Source organism: Sparus aurata, chromosome 22 (assembly GCF_900880675.1).
Source record: "Sparus aurata chromosome 22, fSpaAur1.1, whole genome shotgun sequence".
NCBI classification, from domain to species: Eukaryota; Metazoa; Chordata; class Actinopteri; order Spariformes; family Sparidae; genus Sparus; species Sparus aurata.
Genome location: NC_044208.1, coordinates 10,169,656 through 10,188,824, shown reverse-complemented (window position 1 = coordinate 10,188,824; position 19,169 = coordinate 10,169,656). Strand labels below are relative to the sequence as shown.

Here is a 19,169-nt window from a genome sequence, read left to right as displayed (position 1 = left end):
AGACAGTTAACAACAAGGAGCTTCACAACATCACCAACAATAAAGAATGTAAATACACCAAAATGCAATTGACACACGCTTCATACCACAAGGATTTGTTTGTTTAAGCCCGTAAAAGGAGGCACCCTGAACCTCCTTCCTCATGGTATGACTCATATTTACTCAAAGCAGTGATAGACTGTGTAGTTACTGACCTGCAATCTTGCTGAACATATAAACAATCTCACTGAGTTTGTTGTAGTTGACTGCAGATGGTGAAAATTACCAGGCTTTGAAGCTGAAAGTTAAAATTAGGGGTAGAAGGCTGATATTCAGCATTTTTCTCAGTATCTGGGATTTTACTGTCAGATTGCCCATAACATAATCTAATTTAAAAACGTGCTACCTTTCGGCTCCAATGCAGCATCCTCTCACACAGTAGGTACATTTTCAAATAAATGTATTGGAGAGCAAGTTTAAAGTAGCACAAAATGGAAACACTCAAGTTAAGTACCTCAAAATTGCACTTAAGAACAGTGTTTAAGTGAATTAAACTGAGGTTTTTTTTTTCATCACTGGTCGTTTGAAATTTTGACACAGAGATTTTCATTTCTACTGCAAATGACCATCCTTCCCAAATATCAATTTTCACTCTCCTTGATTTCTAATAAATGGGTATCAGCCCTGAAACAGCCGTATTGATCGAGCCCTTGTTAAAGTATTCCATACAGATGATTGATAAAAACAGAACCAGTATTTGTCTGTCTGCCTCCAAACTTGCCAAATCTTTGGCATGAAGTACAATCGTAATCCTGACAGTTGTGTTTATATCCCATGACAGTTTTTTATCAACTGCTGTAAACTCCAGATATTTATAGTCAGAAGATTGGAGATGTGCTCCACATCACCACAGTCAGAGACAGTGATCACTACAGGAAAGCATCCGAATATACAGACACTCTAAACATGTCCCACATTTGTTTTCTTATTTTAAAAATATGATACTTTTTAAGAAATGTTCCAACTCCAAACCGTAGAATTCTTCATGGTGGTTCACAGTTTGACTCCTGAATGTGTGGAGGCTACTGCAGATGTTAAGCTCTGTGTATACTGATCTTTTCTGTGTGTGTGTGTGTGCGTGTGTGTGATGCTCCGCTCCAGGGAAGATCATCTCCATAGAAACGAGTGCTTTGCGAGCAACAGGGCGGCCTGGCTGGGAGGACCTGGTCAGGAAGTGCATCTACGCATTCTTTCAGCCGCAGGGCAAAGAGCCCTCCCACGCCAAGAAGCTGCTGCACGAGGGTGAGTAGCCACGATTGATCGTCCAGCTTTACTCCCAGAAATCATTGACACCCTCTCTGCAGGCTTCATCATGGTTACCAGAGTTCATCTATTCAAATTCTGCATAGCTTTGGAGTAACTGTACTGTATATGCAGATGTTTCTATAAAAAAGCACAAGAAAGTTTTTAAAGGCAATCGGAATAAGAGGGATCGGATTAGATGGCTCCAGTCGAGGGCTGCAGATACTAATGAATTGACTGATTGTTTTATTCATGAAACCTTGGAAAAAGTGAGAAAAGTTAGAGACAACCATTTTTAAAATAGTTTTTACTTTTGGCAGACCAACATACCAAAACACAAAGATACACTTGATATGTTGTTATTTAACAACAGACAAAAACAAGCACAAACATCCCCGGCAAACCATCAAAGGCTTTGTTTTGAAATATTGCTTTGAAAACAAAATTCTGCTGTTTGGCACTATGTCTCCTCTGATGTGTTTGGAGCCTCATATATGCCTCTCAGATGGGAGTCCTTGAGACAACCAGGCCGGGGGGAGAAGTTCCGTAATACTGATTTGTTTAATCATCTTTCAGGGACAAGATTCTGGTATCGGAAGCATTCTGGTTTCCATTTGTAGTCGGACTAGTAAAAATATTTTAGCGCGCTTTGGTTGCAAATAAACAGAAAGATTGCCAAGAGTGCCATTGTGCATCTAGTTTGTGTAATTATCATGTACACCATATACAAAATGTACAAAGATGTAGCTTCGCCTTGCTCTTCGTACACCATCTTTCTCGATCTCGAGTTTGTTGTTGCTGGTGACATAAAGAGGTCAGCCGGAGTTGGCTCTATAACCACTCGTTGAAACGGTTACAGCGCCACCTATCGTACCGGGGTATGACATAGGGGTGGTTAATCGGCCCAATTTCCCGATTCGATTCGATTCCGATTATTGAAGTCTCGATTCGATTACAAATCGATTTTCGATTATTAACGATTATCGATTAGATTTTCAATTATTAACGATTATTGATCTTCCATTTAACATCAGTCAGCTGCTGAATTATTTTACTTTTCTTTTGAGTAACACCTCTCAGCACCTTCAATATTATATAGTGTAACTGTAATATCAAAATTATTATTTTTTAATTTGTTTTAAATGTAGTGTTTCACTGTTAAAAGAAAGCTGCCAAGCTCAGCAGCCGGACTCATGTTAGAAGCATTGTTGGTGACGAGAACCAGGGCGTGCCATTGCTTTGAGAAACTCACACATATTTGCGCTTGTGTGGCTATCATCCATAGCTTTCGTCTGAAGTACGCAGGACATTAGCTTCCATTAACTGCTGACATAATGAGCTGTAACGTCACATATGAGACTGTAGCTCTGGATGTCCAGGCATCGCAGGTTATTGCTACACTGTGAGCAGAGTTGAGGGACTCTTGCATGGAAAGGTTTGTCTCCTTGTAAAGATTTGGAATCGATTTAAGTGTGAAAAAGCTCCGGGATGGAATAACATATCTTGGCTCCAGACTGTGGAACATGTAGCGGAAGCTTTTTTATCGTTTTTTGGAAATGTAATAATCGAATCATAATCGTCAATATTATAATCGCGATTAATCAATAATCGATTTTTTTCACCACCCCTAGTATTACATGCTTTGGCCAATAATCCGATTTTCTCACCGGCATGTATACTCGGACAATTGCAGTTGTCTTACTGAATAGCATGGTCGAACTATGGCTGTAATCTGACTAAGCTGTGCATGTTAACGTACTGATTGGCTTGCATGCTCTCTCCAAAACCAAACAGCGTTTTCAAATTACTGTCAAAGTATCGAAATACTGATAATTACCAATCGCTTTCCTCTCCAACAGCAAGTTGACATCCTCTGGATTCTTTTTTCGTGGTATCAAAGATGCTATTGAATATCGATTAGTTTTTTAAGGTCTCGAAGTTAGAAATTCCAGTATTGTGTCAACACTAGTTAGTGTGCTAATAAATCAAGATTCTTCTCTTAACTTCAACTTTATTTATAGCGTTTTAAGTGCAGAGAGGGACGACCAGTTAATATTAAAATCCTGTGCTCTTATGTCTGTTGAACACATGTGGTAGAAACTCTTATTACATGTTGACATCAGGTCAGATGTGGATCCAGTAAATCCAAACCAAAGTTATGTAATGTGGTTGAGCCCAGGAGAAGCGTCCAAGACCATCTTCTTTTCCAGCACAGAAAATTGAGCTTTTCCCCATCCAGGTCAGGCTGCTGTTTCAAGTGCAAACCATCTTTTCATCCATAGATATAAAGTGAATACACATTAATAAGAGGATAAAGATTAGATAGACCAAACTTGGATTATACCAACACTGGAAACACTATTTTCATTTGGGCCTTTGGGGGAATTAAAGCATGAAAGCAACAAGAGGTGAGACCAAAAAACTTAACTTTGTTTTTGTTTCTTTCTCTTGCCTTCGGGTCTGTTTATGTGTGTTTTGGTATTCAGTGATGACCCACGGTACCGCTATCAGCCCGCTGTACCATTTCACATTAAGCGATGGCACTCCGCTCAGCGCTCAGACACGCTGCAAGTTCTGCTGCCCCCCCAACCCTGACGTACAGCCCTTCATCATGGGCATTCACACTATTGACAGGTATTGTGCAGGACACGTTACACACACTAATAAACACACTTCCATGTATTTCAGCTGTACATTATGATCCTTTTTAATTCCAAAAGTTGTTTTGTAGCACAGAAAACTTAATGAAAATCTCGGTGTTCTGCCACTTGGTCTCCTCAGGTTACAGTCATCTTTTCTTTCTCTTCTTTCTTCCAGGGAACACAACACTGCTAGCTCTCAGGAAAACACTAACCCCAGCCTTCCACCCAACCTTGGCAGTCTTGCCCAAACTCCCTCCCGCTCCCCCTCCCTTCTTACCGGCAGCAACTGGACCCAAGGCTCAGGTGCTGCCACCTCGGGCCTTCACCCCAACAACAGCAACGCCTCCTCCCACGGACACAACCCAGCCACACCCGCAGGCTACCTTACACCCAATCGAACCTGCTCCCAGGTCAACAGCCCCTCTCCTTTGAGCAGCCCACTCACAGCCACCCCTACCTCTTTTGTGTCACCCAGGATGCCACGGGCCAGTCCTGGGTTAGGGGGAAGTCCTCGGGTACCGGGGAACCCCTTCTCTCCTTCCACACCGGGCCTCCATTCCCCAGCCGGGGCACCAAGCAGCGGAGGCAGCCTCAACAGGCAGCAGTCTGGCGGCGACGGTAGTAGCAGTGCCAGCGGCGCGTCGACGGGATCCTTCTCCCTATCCTCTCCTGTCCCTCAGAGACAAGCCAGTACACCCTCTGGATTCTCTAATCGGCCGCCATCAACAAAACCACCAGAGGGAGGAGAAGGAGGGGGTGAGGACTCTGTAAAAGCCCCCCTTCCTTCTGCCTCACAGCTAGGGAACCCCAGACCCAATCAGCTCCTGGATAGCAATGGAACAAGAGCTGAATCTAACATCAACAACAACAATAGCATCCACTGCAACTCATCACCTCATCCTCCAAACCCTCCTCCTGCTGCCCCTCAGTGCCCCGCCTCCCACAGTACTCTAACAGAACGACACAAGATTCTGCACCGGCTGCTCCAGGACAGCAGCCCCAATGACTCCTCCACAACCATCGAGGACGGAATAAACAAAAACCAAGTCGAGATCAAGAGGGAGCCGCCTGCCAGTCCTGCTCTGACCGCAGCAGCTGCCAAGTCCAGCTCCAGAGAGCCGCAGGACCATCAACTGCTCCGCTTTCTCCTTGATACAGATGAGAAGGTGACCATTAAGTATAACCTTTACATCTCGTTCTGTACTGACAATGTTCAGATTTTCTTTGTTTTCATTGTTTTTTGACAAGTATTTAAGACTAATTTCATTCTCCAGAAAATCCCCAAATGTATCAATTACGTACATCCCTACTAAATTATATGTCAGCATTGGCATCCACCCTGTAAAATCCATATTTTTAACTAACTGAAGTGTAATTTGTTTTCACAGGACTTGGGCGACCTTCCGCCTCCATCAGCTCTAAGCCTGCAGACGGTTCGAGTAAAAGTGGAGAAGAGAGCCAGTGTGGACGGAGGGACCTGCTCGGGGATGACTGTTGCTGTAGGAGGGGGGTCAAAACCTGCAGGAGTCTCCAGTAGCACCGCTTGCATCAGTCCCAAATCGAGTCCCATTGGAGAGAACCGGCGAGACAGCCGCAGGGACAGCCGAGACTCGGTATGGTTATTGTCAATGTCTTGGTGATCTGTAATATGACAAAGATTTGATCTTCTTACTACTACGGAAAAGTTAAGTAAGAGATAACAGAAGTCCCATGAGCTTGCTGTTAAAAAATGTGCTTGATGTTTTAGGTAATTCATCCTCATTGTTTCTTTTAAAGCTGTTTAACATCTCACTTGGTACGTAACTTGGTTATAAATCTCAAAAAGTAAAAATACTTTTGAAGATCCTGCATGTCCCCGATCAACCTGATTAACATGTTAATTATTATGCCTGTAAAGTTCTCTTTTCAGTAATATGCGTGGGTGGTTACAAACAGCATTTGACTCTCCTCTCCTGTCCCAGCATGATGGTAATGGATCATAATCGTAATCGCCAGAATTTTAAATAATTTGAATGTCTTAAGCTTCTGTATCAGTAACTGCCTTGGTGAGGCTATTGAGCAGAAGTTCAGACTGAATCTGAAGATGATAGACATGTCATTCACAGCCCCTAGATATCACACTAGAGCACCAGCATCTCAGACCAAAACAAATGTGCCGTTCATTCAATGAAACTGGGGGGGAGGAATATGAGGAAACCCATATTTGAACACACACTGCTCAAGAAAAACTGTAAAGTTTGGCAGTGATGATCAGGTATGCATCAAGTTTCTGCATAGCTTGTTTCTCACATTTTGTTTATCACCAATGTTTTGGAAACTTATTTTAGTGTACTGTTTAGCTGTAATATCAGAGCTACCAGGCTGCCATGTTGAAAACTACTAATGTGTATGCATGGCCACCCTGCTATAAAAGCAAAAAACAGGACACCATTTTTCTATTGAATCTTTGAGTAGCAAATAATTGTATGTTGCTATTGGGTGTTCAAAATCTCACATCTAATATTTAAAAGCTTCACCTAGGGTACTCAAGAGGCCTTTCTTATCTTCACAACCACTTAAACGCAAGTGATACAACACTGACTTGGGAACTGTTCCATTTTAAGGGACATGCACTACAGCAGCAGAGCTGCTCAGAACTGCGGTCGGATTGGCGTGACAGAGCTGAAAGACCTTTAGCCAGTTTAACCAGTACCTCATGCAGAGCTACACGACAAGCAAATTAACCCATGACAGCAGTCTTTTATTAATCATAACAGGTTGAACATGCATTCAGCTGATCTCAGCTACTCCAGACTCTGTCCAGCTCGGGCCAGACAGACCAGGGTTTCTGTTATCTGGAAATTAGCATTTTTTTTTAACCAGGAAAATCAGTTGAAGTCTGATATGTTCATATTGTCCATATTTGTCTAGAGAAAATAATTTCCCTTAAGTACAATGTCTACTGTATCATAGGTGTAGTAATGGAATCTGGAGAAAGATATCTGGTAGTCAAATAGCGATGCTCTGGGTTGGTGATGCATGCTGTGAATGGTCTCCATGAACTGTTTTTAAGTTCAATAAACACAGGTAATATTTGACCAGAACTTCTCCGAAAGGTCCAGGACATTGAAATTGTCCAGGACACCTGGAGTGGCACCAAATTCTTCCAATAGAACCCCTGATTCCAACAGTCATAACAGCCAAATCACCACAGAAACGCCCTGATAATTGAAATGTACATCCTCCTTCAGGGGTGGCACTCATTTATGTTTGCCACTATTGCTTCCAAATTTACACTCTGTGAGAAAGATTACTTCACAATTAAGCGTTGAAATTTTCCTCCATTGAGCTTCGCTCCTGCATTGGCAGTTGCCTGACAGCCGTTGTAAATCATGTTGAATGTTTATTTTCTTGGACTTTGTCTCTGCTGTAGGCTCAGCTACCAGCTGCAGCCTTTGAAGCTCACTGGCCTTTGACCTTTTGTCTCTCTCCATCTCTCTGTCACTGATCCTCTGCCCCCCCCCCCCCTCCTCGCCCACCCATTCTTCTTTAATTCTTTACTTTCACGCCATTACACCATTCATTCCTTCATCCCGTCTTTCCCCCCATCTTCCTCATGTCCATCCCTTCTCATTTATTTCTGCTCTGCTCTCTGTTTCCCGCCCTTAGATGTCTGGTGGCCCTGTTGACATGGACCCTCTCACCCAGCTGCTGCCTGGTCTCAGAGGCCCGAGTGGGGCCAAGCAGGGCAGCGAGGATTCAATAACAACCCCTGGAGGAGGCCCCCAACTCCACTCTCCGGCCCCCCAGCCCCCAGCTCAGCTCCAGTCTCCTGTGCCTCAGCTCCAGTCCCCCCTGTCCCAGCCCCAGTCTCATCCCCAGTTGCAGTCGCCGTCACCTCAGCTTCATTCGCCTTCCCCGCAGCTCAAACTGCAGTCACCCACTCAACTCCAGCCCGGCGAGGCCAGCACTCCCCGCAACGTAAATGTGAAGAGAGAGCCGCCCGGCACTCCGAACAGAGGTACATGTTCAACTTAGCAGAGACGAGTAAGGAGTAGAGAATGGTATACTGCCAGTGGACTTTTAAAGGATGTTTACTGGGGTTTTAAAGTACAGTAGAAATATTTATTATTTGCATATTTTATAATTTCATGTCAAGAAATTATATATATATGTGTATATATATATATATGTGTGTGTGTGTGTGTGTGTGTGTGTGTATATATATATATATATATATATATATATATATATATATATATATATATATATATATATATATATATATTATATGTATATGTATTTAAAAAATAATAGTTATTTACTTGTTTTGTAATTTCTTATATATATGTGTGTGTGTGTGTATTATTTATATTTGTTTGTTTGTATTATTTTCATCCAGTAGTAGTAGTTGTATCCAGTATAGTAGTGAGGTTCAGACAGGTCTCTATATTTATTAATTCATTTACCTAAAAATTGTTAGTCTGTGTGCCACCTTGTGGCTATTAGGAGGCATTGCAGTGTAACAAGACAACATATGTAACCAGAATAATTTACCTTTTTGCAATATTTCAGAACAGAAGAGAATTTATAATGTCTCTAATAAGCCTCAAATTGTCCATTTTATATACCAATGGTGGATGCATCATTATATTTTCTTGTTTTTCCTAATTTTCTATGCGCCTGTGTTTGTTTTCCAGGCCTCAGTGATGGCGGTCCTCCCTCTGGCTGCAGCCTCCAGAGTCAGTCATCCTTTGACTTCTGCAATCCCCCCACTCCAAGCCAGACACAGGCGCAGGGACAGGGAGACAGCAGCCCTTTCCCAGAGGCAGAAGTTATCAACGCATTCAGTTCAAGCACTGGTACACATGATTTAATGTGATTTCTTTTATTTTTGTGTCACGCACGCAGAGTACCCTCCCCTCGTGGGTTTACAAGACATCAAAAGAACAGCTACAGTGGTCAGACATTTTATTTCATTACAAAATTACAGTTTATTTAAACAAAATGTTCAGCCACCTCTCCCACACAAAAATGGTTCCACTCCTGATGCACAAGTTAAGTTTTTCTTAATTATCCATCCAAAAGAAATCAACATCAATGAGGATCATTGCACAAAAATATGATCAACAACATGTGTGTCCCTTATGTCCTCACGGGACACCAAAACAAAAATTGTTTACCTCTGTTTCAAAAAACAGACTCTTACCTCCTCCTGGGGTGGCATGGGTTATCTTGTGCCTACATAGTTGTATAAGACTTTAGTTTGCATCATTTAGAATTTAGTAAATGATTTGCAAATGTTTGGATGCTAGCAGCCGTGCAGGTCCAACGAGGGCTCCAGTACGGATTTGAATCAGTTTCAGTGAGATTCAATTTCTGCTTAGTTGTTTCCTTTGGCTTTATGCTCATATAACTATTTCATGACATTCATGTGTGTGACATCGCTGCAGCATACATATTCTGATATCTGAGGTTGTCCTGAAAAAAGTAGTGTATATAACAAGACTGTGTATTAAAGGATTGATGTTATATCCTCAGGATAACTGTGCATGTGGTGATATATCTAAAAAAAATGCTGTAATGCAGTCAAAGTATAGCAGTTAATCTTTTTTTTTTTTTTATTTTATTTTTTTTAAATGTACTAAAATTGTCCTTGAAAGTGATCTCATGACAGCCGTGGGAACCCTGTTTGTTTGTAACTTGATGCTAAATCTTCAGTTGCACTTGATCTTTGTTGAGCCGACCTCTATAGGTTGAAAGTTTCAGTTTTCCTACATAAGTGACCAGAATCACTATAGGGTGTGGTCAGACTGTATTCTGTTCCCTTTATGACTCCACAAGTGCCATAGCTTTACTTTAATGTAGACAAGAGCAGCACAATGCTACATCATTAGAGCATGGTTTTTAAGGTTTTCAGTCGCTGTTAACTTACTGCAAGGTGCTACATATTCTGTACATGAATCCGATTAGTCACACATTCAGTGTTGATAGTTCCTTTATAAGGTGTTACTTGTGGATTTACTTCCTTTTAATCTGTTTCAGGCCTAACCAAGATGGACGTTGGAGACTCCCAGTTCCAGCCTCTGGCACTGTCTGACACCTTGTCATTTGATGGTCTTGGAACACCTTTACAAGCTCCCTTGGCATCACCACAAGAGTAAATATTACCGTACCCTCAATACTCACTTCCTTTGTCAATTTCTTTTTAATATTTCTGTGTTTTCCAGAGGTTTGTGGATGACTTAAGTGTACCTATTCTACAGAGGAGTTTGAGGGTCTCCCATGAAGGAACATTTATCTTTCTTACAAAAAAATAAGGAATTTTGCATGAGTTTGAACGACACTGTATTCTGTGTAGAAATTGTAGGAGAAAACCCATCAACAAGAAAAGTTGATCTAATCCAGTGACATTAATTTGATAATGTGTACCTGTGCCATAAGACGTTGTGTTTCTCTGTGCGAGCAGGCAGTGCGTGCCCTGTACGCTGGATGAAGTGCTGGGCCCACCGACTACACCCGAAGGCCGAAGCGATGAGAAAGCTCTGTTAGAGCAGCTCGTCTCCTTCCTGAGTGGGACTGATGAGAGTGAACTGGCCGAGCTCGATAAAGCTCTGGGTATCGATAAAATTGTACAGGTGAGCATGGAGTACCTACGAGAGCCGAGCAGTGGATGTACAAAGGGGTCTAGTGAGCAAAAGTGCCCCAAATATATAATTTTAAGACCATTAATTGTACTGGGGTATTGTGATTAATTACAACAAACAAAGCTGTTGCAGAATTGAATTTTTAAGAGCCTTAGCTGGCTGATTAGTGCCACCCAGCTGGATTTAGCAAAAACCCTGCTGGACTTCTTTCAAGTAAAACAGAAGGTGTTTGAGCTGCGAGTAATCCCCAACTTTACTCCAGTTCTGCCACCAAACTGCATACTTCCAATGTTGTTTATAGTTAGTACATAGGCTCTTGTGCATAATGAAGTAGAAATGCATAAAGAAACATCAAAAGAATGTATAGGAATAAATGTGTTTGAAAAATGCGGAAATAAAAGGGGCGGAAATTAATTGTTTACATTAATTTATTCCTGTGCATTAATGGCATATTGATTTATTTATCAAGTTGTTTTTATTTTTGATTTGGGCAGATTTGGTCCTCCATAATTTGAGCTTCAGAAGTCAGTTTGTTAAAGGGTTTTCACCAGCTTTTAAGCCTTATTTTATTCACTATAATAAATAGAGTGATGCCATTGAAGAGGTGAGAGTCAGAAAGTTCTGTAGAAATCAGAAATGTAATGTTATGCAAATTGCAATTTATGGAAGAAAAATATTTCAAAATAAAATATAAAATTAAAATTGAATCCCTCTAAATGTCAGTTTTATATCTTGTTTTTTTAATGATATGGTTATGTCTCTTTCCAGGGTGGCTGTTTTGACCCTTTGGCCCAAAACTTCCCAGCCCAGCAACCCACTGCCAGCCCAGTTTCCATGGACCCTAAACTCCCCACCTACCCTTCCCAATTTACACCAGCCTCTCAAGCTCAGTTTCCTCCAGAGCTGGCAACGGTGGGGTCACAGGGCCTGGGGTTCGGGGCCCCTAGAGGTGCCTTCCCAGGCGGGACAACAGGCATCGGGCTGAGGCCAGGTATGGCGCGACCACAGGGGATGGGAACTCAGCTTAGGCTGCCTCCCAACCAACTGCGCCTACAGCTGCAGCAGAGGCTTCAAGGCCCACAGCAGGTGAGAACACAGAGGCGGTGGTTTTTCATTTGGGGTGGAAGAGGTTGCTGCTTGTTCTGCTATTACAACACACTTTGAGGATTACTGCAAAGGCCCAAATGTGTTTAATATTGGATGGGTATTCTTTGACATTATAAAGTCATACATTTACGAAAGATTTAAGTTTATGATTTGTAAGAATAAACTTGGTCATCCTTTGAGATTGTTCACTCATAAATGTGCCAGGAAAAACTCCTGGATAATGCTTGGATATTCTCTAAAGACTAAAATGTCTAGAATATTTGAGGAAAAGGGCAGAATTGCTGAAATTTAAATCACAGATTTGTAGGACAAAACTTGGGTATTCTGAGATCATGAAGTCATACATTTGGAAGGATTAACTCAGACCTTTTTTAGTCCTAAAGTCCTAAATTTGCACCAAAGAAATCTGTGATACTATCTGAGATTATATTATCATAAATGTGCGTGAAAAAAGACAGAATTTCTAAAGTTAAAGTCGTATATTTACAGGAAAAAAGTGTTTGATATTCTCTGAGATTATAGAATTTTAACAAAATATGGGTAAAAAAGTGTTATTTTTGGTCAAGGAACCACAGTGCTTACAAATCTGGCTTTATGATTATTATGAGACTTCATAATCACAAATAATATTCAAGGGTTGTATTCATAAATGTGTGATTTATATTCAACCCCTCCCCTCTGTCTTTAATTTCTTCCTTTATTTTAGTTTTTTTATATATCTATAATGGCCCCAGTATACTGTTGTAGTGTACGGCCACAGCTGTGTGGTGAGAAATATGTGCAGAAACCTTGCAAGGTGAAATGTATTCACTGGATTCAAAAGTTACTGATACAAGTGAAAGAAAAGAACTGAGTTATTTTCACACTCTCTGTGCCTTCAGTGCTTTCATGTGCACTACACCCTTTACTTGTTGCAGATTTTGATTGAAATGCTCTTAAAAGTACGCTCCACTTCCTTGTCCTCCATTACCACTAATACTTAGCTCCTGTTCCTCGCTGCCTCTCTTTATATATATCTGTATCTATTTTTGTGTCTCATTAAATCCTGCCCTTCCTACCGTCCTTTCACCCTTCTGCACCTGTCTGACCTCTAATTATTTCCCTCTCAGCTCCAGAACAGGATGGCGGGCATGAATCCGTTTCCAGGAGGAGCCCAGCATGTGAACATCGGGATTCGTCCGGGCGTTCAACAGCCTCAGATGCCCTCACAAGTGAGTCACAGTGGCAGCAAATGACGCTCGCCTCACCTATAACCACCCACTGCTGTTTTCCACAGAGCCTGGGAGACTACAAAATGATTTGTTTACATAGATCTAATTACTCTGTCTATAGTATTCATTTTAAGCTGCTGTAATCAATGAATAATAAGGTTTGTTGTGTATTTACTTTGAAAATAGACAGTAAGTTCTCAGTAATAAGCTCTTTTTTTCCCTCAGCAGCCTCCACTGAATGCCCAGATGCTGGCCCAGCGTCAGAGGGAACTCTACAGCATCCAGCACCGCCAGCGCCAGCTTTTCCAGCAGAAGGTCCTGCTGATGAGACAGAACATGGCAGGAGCTCCAACCGGAGCAGTGGCATCCATTGGAACTGCCAGGGTCCCCAAAGGTCCCCCAACGACGCCACAACAGCAGCAACCACAACAGCAGCAGCAGTTTAACTTCCCACCAGGGTACAACCCGATGACGGGAAAACCCCCTACCTCACCGAGTCACTTCAGCCCTATGACCGGGGGCCCTCTGGACAGCAAGCAGTCCGTCAGAGTTCCCCTGAACAGCCAGACGCTGATGGGCGGCGTGCAGGGCCAGTTCAGCAGCACAGTGAACTCCTCTTTGCAGCCGGGCCTGTTTCAGCAGTTTGCAGGGTCTGGTAAGTTCAAGGAAACGACCTCAACCACAGTTATTTACTGGACCAGACTGATAATATCCTACCTTTTCCTATTAAATCAAAATGTTTGTTTTGCTACTGCTTTTTGTAGATAATTTTCAACACAATTGTGTGTTTTATCTCTATCTCTGTATCAGTCATGTAAATCAAAACAATTTGAAACAATCCCTTTGTCATATTTGCTTATTGTTTACTGGAGTAAAAAATATCAATAATGAAATAATGCCACAGTTCTCCAACAGCATAATTCAATTTTAGTTTCCATTTAAAGGTCACGATTCAGTTCAATTTTCGATGTAGACATTTTTATTTCAGCCATCATGTTTTGATTTGTAAAGACAAACAGATCATTAGTTTCGTGCCCTGACAGCTGTCATTTACCATTTCAAGTTCTTCTTTAAGAAGGCTAAAGGCCACATCGTATCAAGTGAGGCTTCCAGTGAATGGCAATTCTTGGTTTACGTGAACTTTGAAAGTGGAACACTTCCGAAGTTCTGCATTAGCTGCTTAGAACAAAAGCAGCACATTTAATGACGTTTTCCAGCTATAGTGGATGAGCAATGGTTTAGAGAAATTTGACAAAAAATGAACCCAGATTACCTGTTGTGTCGTATTTCGGTCCTGTGTTGGACTTTTTGTCAAAAACTTCTGTTATTTATCTACAGTGACCTCACTTCTGCACTTCTCCTCTTTCACAGCTTTGGTCCAGCCAGATCCACCTTTCCCTCCTGAGATGAGCCCGACCAGCCCGTTGTTGTCACCTCAGAACTCAACCTCCCAGAGTCCTCTGCTTCAGCAAGCCCCACCTCCTGGCTACCAGTCACCAGACATGAAGAGCTGGCAACAGACAGGCATGAGCAGCAACAGGTGAGGAAGTCTACACAGTTTATCCCATCATGTATCAGTAAATTACATTCGTATATATTAAAGAGACCCTTTTAACAGCCTTCAATGTAACAGTGTAATTGTGTGTTGTCTACAGCCTGTTCAGTCAGTCAGGACAGAGTGCAACGCAGCCCTTTGGCCAGCAGGGGGTGTACAACAACATGAGCATCACCGTCTCCATGGCTGGAGGTTCGGGTGGTGTCGGCTCGTTACCTCCCATTGGGCAGCCCGTTGGTATGAGCAACAGTAACCTCAGCAGTGTGGGCTCAGTGTGCAGCGACCAGCAGGTTAGTGACCGAGAACCTTCAGGACTCTGTTTTCTGACCACTAACCTTCATCTCTCTTTTGCCATGTTGTATAAATACCATTAACCTTGCATTATTATATCCCTCTACCCTTGAACATCACGTACTGTTCTGTATTTTACAAATTGAGATTGTCGAAGTGATTTCTCAGTTTCTGTCAGTTCTATACGGGATTTCAGTCACAAGTCTTGAGGCTTTTTCTGTTCCTAGTGTCATGACTCAATGTGTTTATCATGGACTTACTGATTTTTATCAGAATTGCTTATTGAATGTGGTGGTTTAATTTGTCTTAAATACAAGCAGCCTTTTTATACGTTTTATAAGTTTGTTTCTGAAACCTCCAGATACACTGTTTCATGTACAACCAGTACACCAGCTTGACCTATATTATTACCATAGGACAGATATATTGGTCTCTGCATATCTGTCAGCTGATATCTAATAAGAAATTGACAGAAATCGGTGGTTCATTACATATTAACACACCTTGGACCTTAGTGTCATGGATTTCTTGAAGAATTCCTGTTAAAACTGGATTGTGTTGACATGTGCACTGAACATTCAGTGTTGTTTTGCAACATTTATTCATGTAAATAGCTGCTGCAGAAGGTTTTACAGTAATTAATATTAATGAAAATATTTTTTTCTCCTTGAGCATAAAACCCCTATATTCCATAAATGAATATTTCATTACTTTTCACTCTCTTGCAATCACATTTTTATTCATAATCTGTATCTAGAAGTTATTTGGTTCTTTGGTTCTTCGTGAAGGATTTAGCACCATAGATCTTGTTAAATATAGCTTCAGAGCTGAAAAAATAACTTGACTAACTTGACCCAAAAACGATTTAAATTAATTTCCTCAAAACTTTTTTAATATCATAGTGTTCATGTTCATTGCAGAAATTACTCCTTCATCAGTGATAGGTGCATAGGTAGATGTCTTTGATATTTTTTCAGTATATTGTTGAGTATCTTGCCCAAGGACACTTTGACATGCAGACCAGGGGAACCGATCCAACAACCTTCCGATAACAAGACGCTGGCTCCACCCCCTGAGCTACAGCCGCCCATACAGCTTGGAATGACTGGGTTTGCTGCATACTAGATGATGTCTTCTTGTTCTCTCTGTCTGGACAAAATATTAATCCGAGCTCCTTGGATCACACATATTATGCATAATATATTATATCCTCATATCCATATATGATTCATAATTTCAAACTGTTCTGAACTAATTCCCGACCAGACTGGCCTTGCCACGGTAGTCTGTGTTTCATGGTGTTCGGGCATACCGTTACAATACTCCGCCATGAACAGCAGCAGCAGCGCCAGCAACAGAGTAATGGGGATTTCACTTATCACGTGACAGGAGTAAGGAGAGTTAACCAACAAGATGATGGTGGAGGATTGGTTTGATGCTTTTAATTTCTGAAGGAAAAGTTTGTTTTGAATTAGCAGTAAATGAACACAGCGCTCTACAGATAGTGAGTGTCTTTTCTTCTAAAAAGCCTGGTGTGCCAGGTGTGTACTAGCGTCGTCACAAGTTTGCTAGTTGGTGGGAAAACCCCTAAACTAGATTGAAATATTACTTAGTCTGTTCACCCAACAACACTGATGTCCTAGACATTACATAAATCACAACTCAGTTTGAAGAACCCTTATGAGAAAAAAAAATCAATTAAATGAAAAAATCTAATTCAAACAAATATTGGTCTCAAACATCCAGAGTCTGTCGGGCTAAAGACGAGGCTCCAATATGAACAGTGCAATTTGGATTTTATATCGCTGTTGTCCCTGCAGGTGCAGCAGGTTCAGGTGTTTGCGGACGTCCAGTGTACAGTGAACCTGGTCGGCAGTGACTCCTACCTGAACCAGGGCACCATTGGAGCCACGGCCCCCCAGAAGGGCCCCGGGCCGCAGGGCTCCCAGAACAACCAGGCCCAGCAGAAGAGCCTCCTCCAGCAGCTGCTCACTGAGTGACAACCCCACCCCTTCAGCTCTCCTACTCCCTCTACTTCTCACTTCTACGCCTCCTCCTCGGAGGTCGGTGCACCAGACCCATTGCTGTCTCTGTCTCACCTTTTGGATGGATGGATGGAAGGATGGATGTTTGGAAGGCCACAGTGTGTGTGTAGGCTCGGAGGGGTTTGGCTGTCTGTCAGGTGGAGTTACACAGCCGAACCACTTCTCTGCGGGGTTGGGGGGGATCTGGGGCTGGTTGTTTTACCGCCCAGTACTTTAAGAAAAGACTCATGTCAGAAGGAGCAGCAGTGTATTTAAACCTGCCTGTCTAATCTGTCTGACAACCTGTCTGTCTGCCTCAGCCTATTAAAGGCAGTGTTGTCTTGCTGCTCATTCCTTGGTGACCTACTTCCTGCTTCCTGACCCAAGAAAACAACTGCGACACCATTGTAGATTTGCCAAGTTGTCGTCACTGTCAAATCAGGGCCGGCCTCCTTTTTTGTTTCTCTGATCGCGGTTTCAGTCGGGCCGTCGCAGCAGCAGCAGCAGCAGCAGCAGCAGCAGCAGCAGCAGCAGTGCATCTTGGGAGCGTGAGCTGCAGCATACAGCTGTAGCTCTGCGTTTTAATGTGTGGGAGTATCCCACACGGCAGCACCTCTGGCTTTTATTTTTGTTTGTTTTTTGTTTTCCTCTACCTGTCTCTCAGCGATGTGGGAATGTTTAAGGTTTCAGACCTCTGTGGCATTGTGGGATAGAAGCTCAGTATCAGCTGGTTCTGTGACTGTCTCTCTCTATCAGCTACAGTGCCTGGTGGAAGTTTGAGTTTTTCCCAAGCTCTGCTTCTTCTTCTACATAATATTCTATTACGTCTTCTGGTTTATTTTTTTGAGTTGTTTTGTTTAAAAAAAATCTTCTGCTCTCACCGTCATCATCATCATCAACATCTTCATGATCATCAGAACAAGCTTTGACAACAGCCAGACTGGATGGATGGATGGAGGGATTGATGGATGGATGGGAGACAGACGGGATGCTGCTCAGTTTGGAACTTACGTGTCTTTCTCCCCCGGGAGGAGGTTTTATTTTTATTATTTTTCAAAGTATAAAAAAAAGACTGTTATGATTATTTAACTGTCTGTCCGTCACATTTTACCCCTCACCTCAGCAGCTGTGAATACAGAGCCCAGTCGGGTTCTCTCTCTCTCTCTCTCTCTCTCTCTGTCTCTCTCTCTCTCTCTCTGTCTCTCTCTCTCTCTCTCTCTCTCTGTATCTTTCATGCTATCTCTCTCGGCCTATCAGTGTTGTTTGCCATGTGCACCATGCAGGCGGGTAGTATTGTACAGTACAGAAGGACTTGGGGATGAGCTCGCTCTTCTCTTGTAACTGCTTTCCTTTAAAAGAAAAAAAAGTGTAACTCATTGATGACTCAGAACAGCAAAACTATGTATAATGTGATTCGATCCAGGTGTCTTTCTTTCTTTTTTTTTGTTAAATTCTAATTTTTGAGATTATTTTTGGCATCATGATATTGTAATACGGCTACATGTTGCAGTAGAGGAGGAAGTTATTCCGTCTTCTGAAATGTGAAAAGAAATTCTAAAGTATAGCTAGATTTTGCTCCCTACGGCATCCCGTTCACAGTGCTACACTTTATGGAAAAAAAAATGGGTTTGATTTCTCTGCTTTCTCTTGTAACCAGGGAGCTAGTTAGTACGGAAGCCCCGAGAGCCAAATAACAAAAAGAAATTCTGGTCATCCATTTTCTAAGTCTGATATAAATTGTTTTCTCTTTTGTGGTTTTGACTTGTGAACCGGTGAAAAAAAGGAAAAGGTTTTGTGTTGATAATTTGTCGTAGTTGGGGGTGGAGTTAGTATCATTATTATTTTGCCAGGAAAACTTCTCTCAGCACTTAAACATAATATACGTATGTTGTGTTAAAGAGTGCAAGCACTTAAAAAAAAATTGAAAGACTGATCATGACCAAAAATATATTTTAGATAGTCAACTGCCAAAAGTTTTTAATTTTCTGATTTTTTATATTAGCCCCAGCAGGTGGGGGAGGGGAATGAAGGCACTTAAAAAGATTATCCTGGCATAACATTTTTTCACCCGTCACCTGTTCTAAAGTCATAAACAAAGAAGAGAATTCAGTTTTTTTTATCACTCTATCTTTTTTTTTTAATGGATCTCTAGAATGTGTTTTTCTCACGGGCCCTCCGTAGGTTAGCCATCTTTTCTCGCTATCTCCTCTTTTTTTATTCTTATGTATGTACAATACTTTCAAGAAAACCTCTCAGACAGTACATTGTATTTGTAACCATTGTATAAAAGAAAGCTTAATGATACCGCGGTCTTTGCTGCGATCACGCGACCTCTTGAGATGTTAACGGTACTCAGCCGCATCCGACGTCGCACGCCGAATCGCAGCAAACGAGGCGCTTTTTGGGTATTGTTCCTATATAATGACATTTAA

General features: G+C 41.9%; 1 protein-coding gene across 3 annotated transcripts in view; it reads left to right on the top strand.

Annotated features, from left to right (window-relative positions):
* The window catches only part of ncoa1 (nuclear receptor coactivator 1), a 70,227-nt gene extending 52,077 nt beyond the window's left edge, over positions 1-18,150 (top strand). For 2 of the 3 annotated variants that reach the window (XM_030405911.1, XM_030405912.1), the window contains 14 exons: positions 1,141-1,281; positions 3,768-3,915; positions 4,099-5,089; positions 5,312-5,536; positions 7,572-7,923; positions 8,603-8,764; positions 9,948-10,062; positions 10,372-10,540; positions 11,318-11,635; positions 12,766-12,867; positions 13,093-13,522; positions 14,239-14,407; positions 14,523-14,712; positions 16,534-18,150. In XM_030405911.1, the coding sequence (XP_030261771.1) occupies positions 1,141-1,281; positions 3,768-3,915; positions 4,099-5,089; positions 5,312-5,536; positions 7,572-7,923; positions 8,603-8,764; positions 9,948-10,062; positions 10,372-10,540; positions 11,318-11,635; positions 12,766-12,867; positions 13,093-13,522; positions 14,239-14,407; positions 14,523-14,712; positions 16,534-16,713 (3,692 nt within the window). In that variant the 3' untranslated portion in view covers positions 16,714-18,150. The remainder of the gene's footprint in view (positions 1-1,140; positions 1,282-3,767; positions 3,916-4,098; positions 5,090-5,311; positions 5,537-7,571; positions 7,924-8,602; positions 8,765-9,947; positions 10,063-10,371; positions 10,541-11,317; positions 11,636-12,765; positions 12,868-13,092; positions 13,523-14,238; positions 14,408-14,522; positions 14,713-16,533) is intronic. The other variant, XM_030405913.1, reaches the window with a different exon arrangement.
* Positions 18,151-19,169: the final 1,019 nt, after the last annotated feature.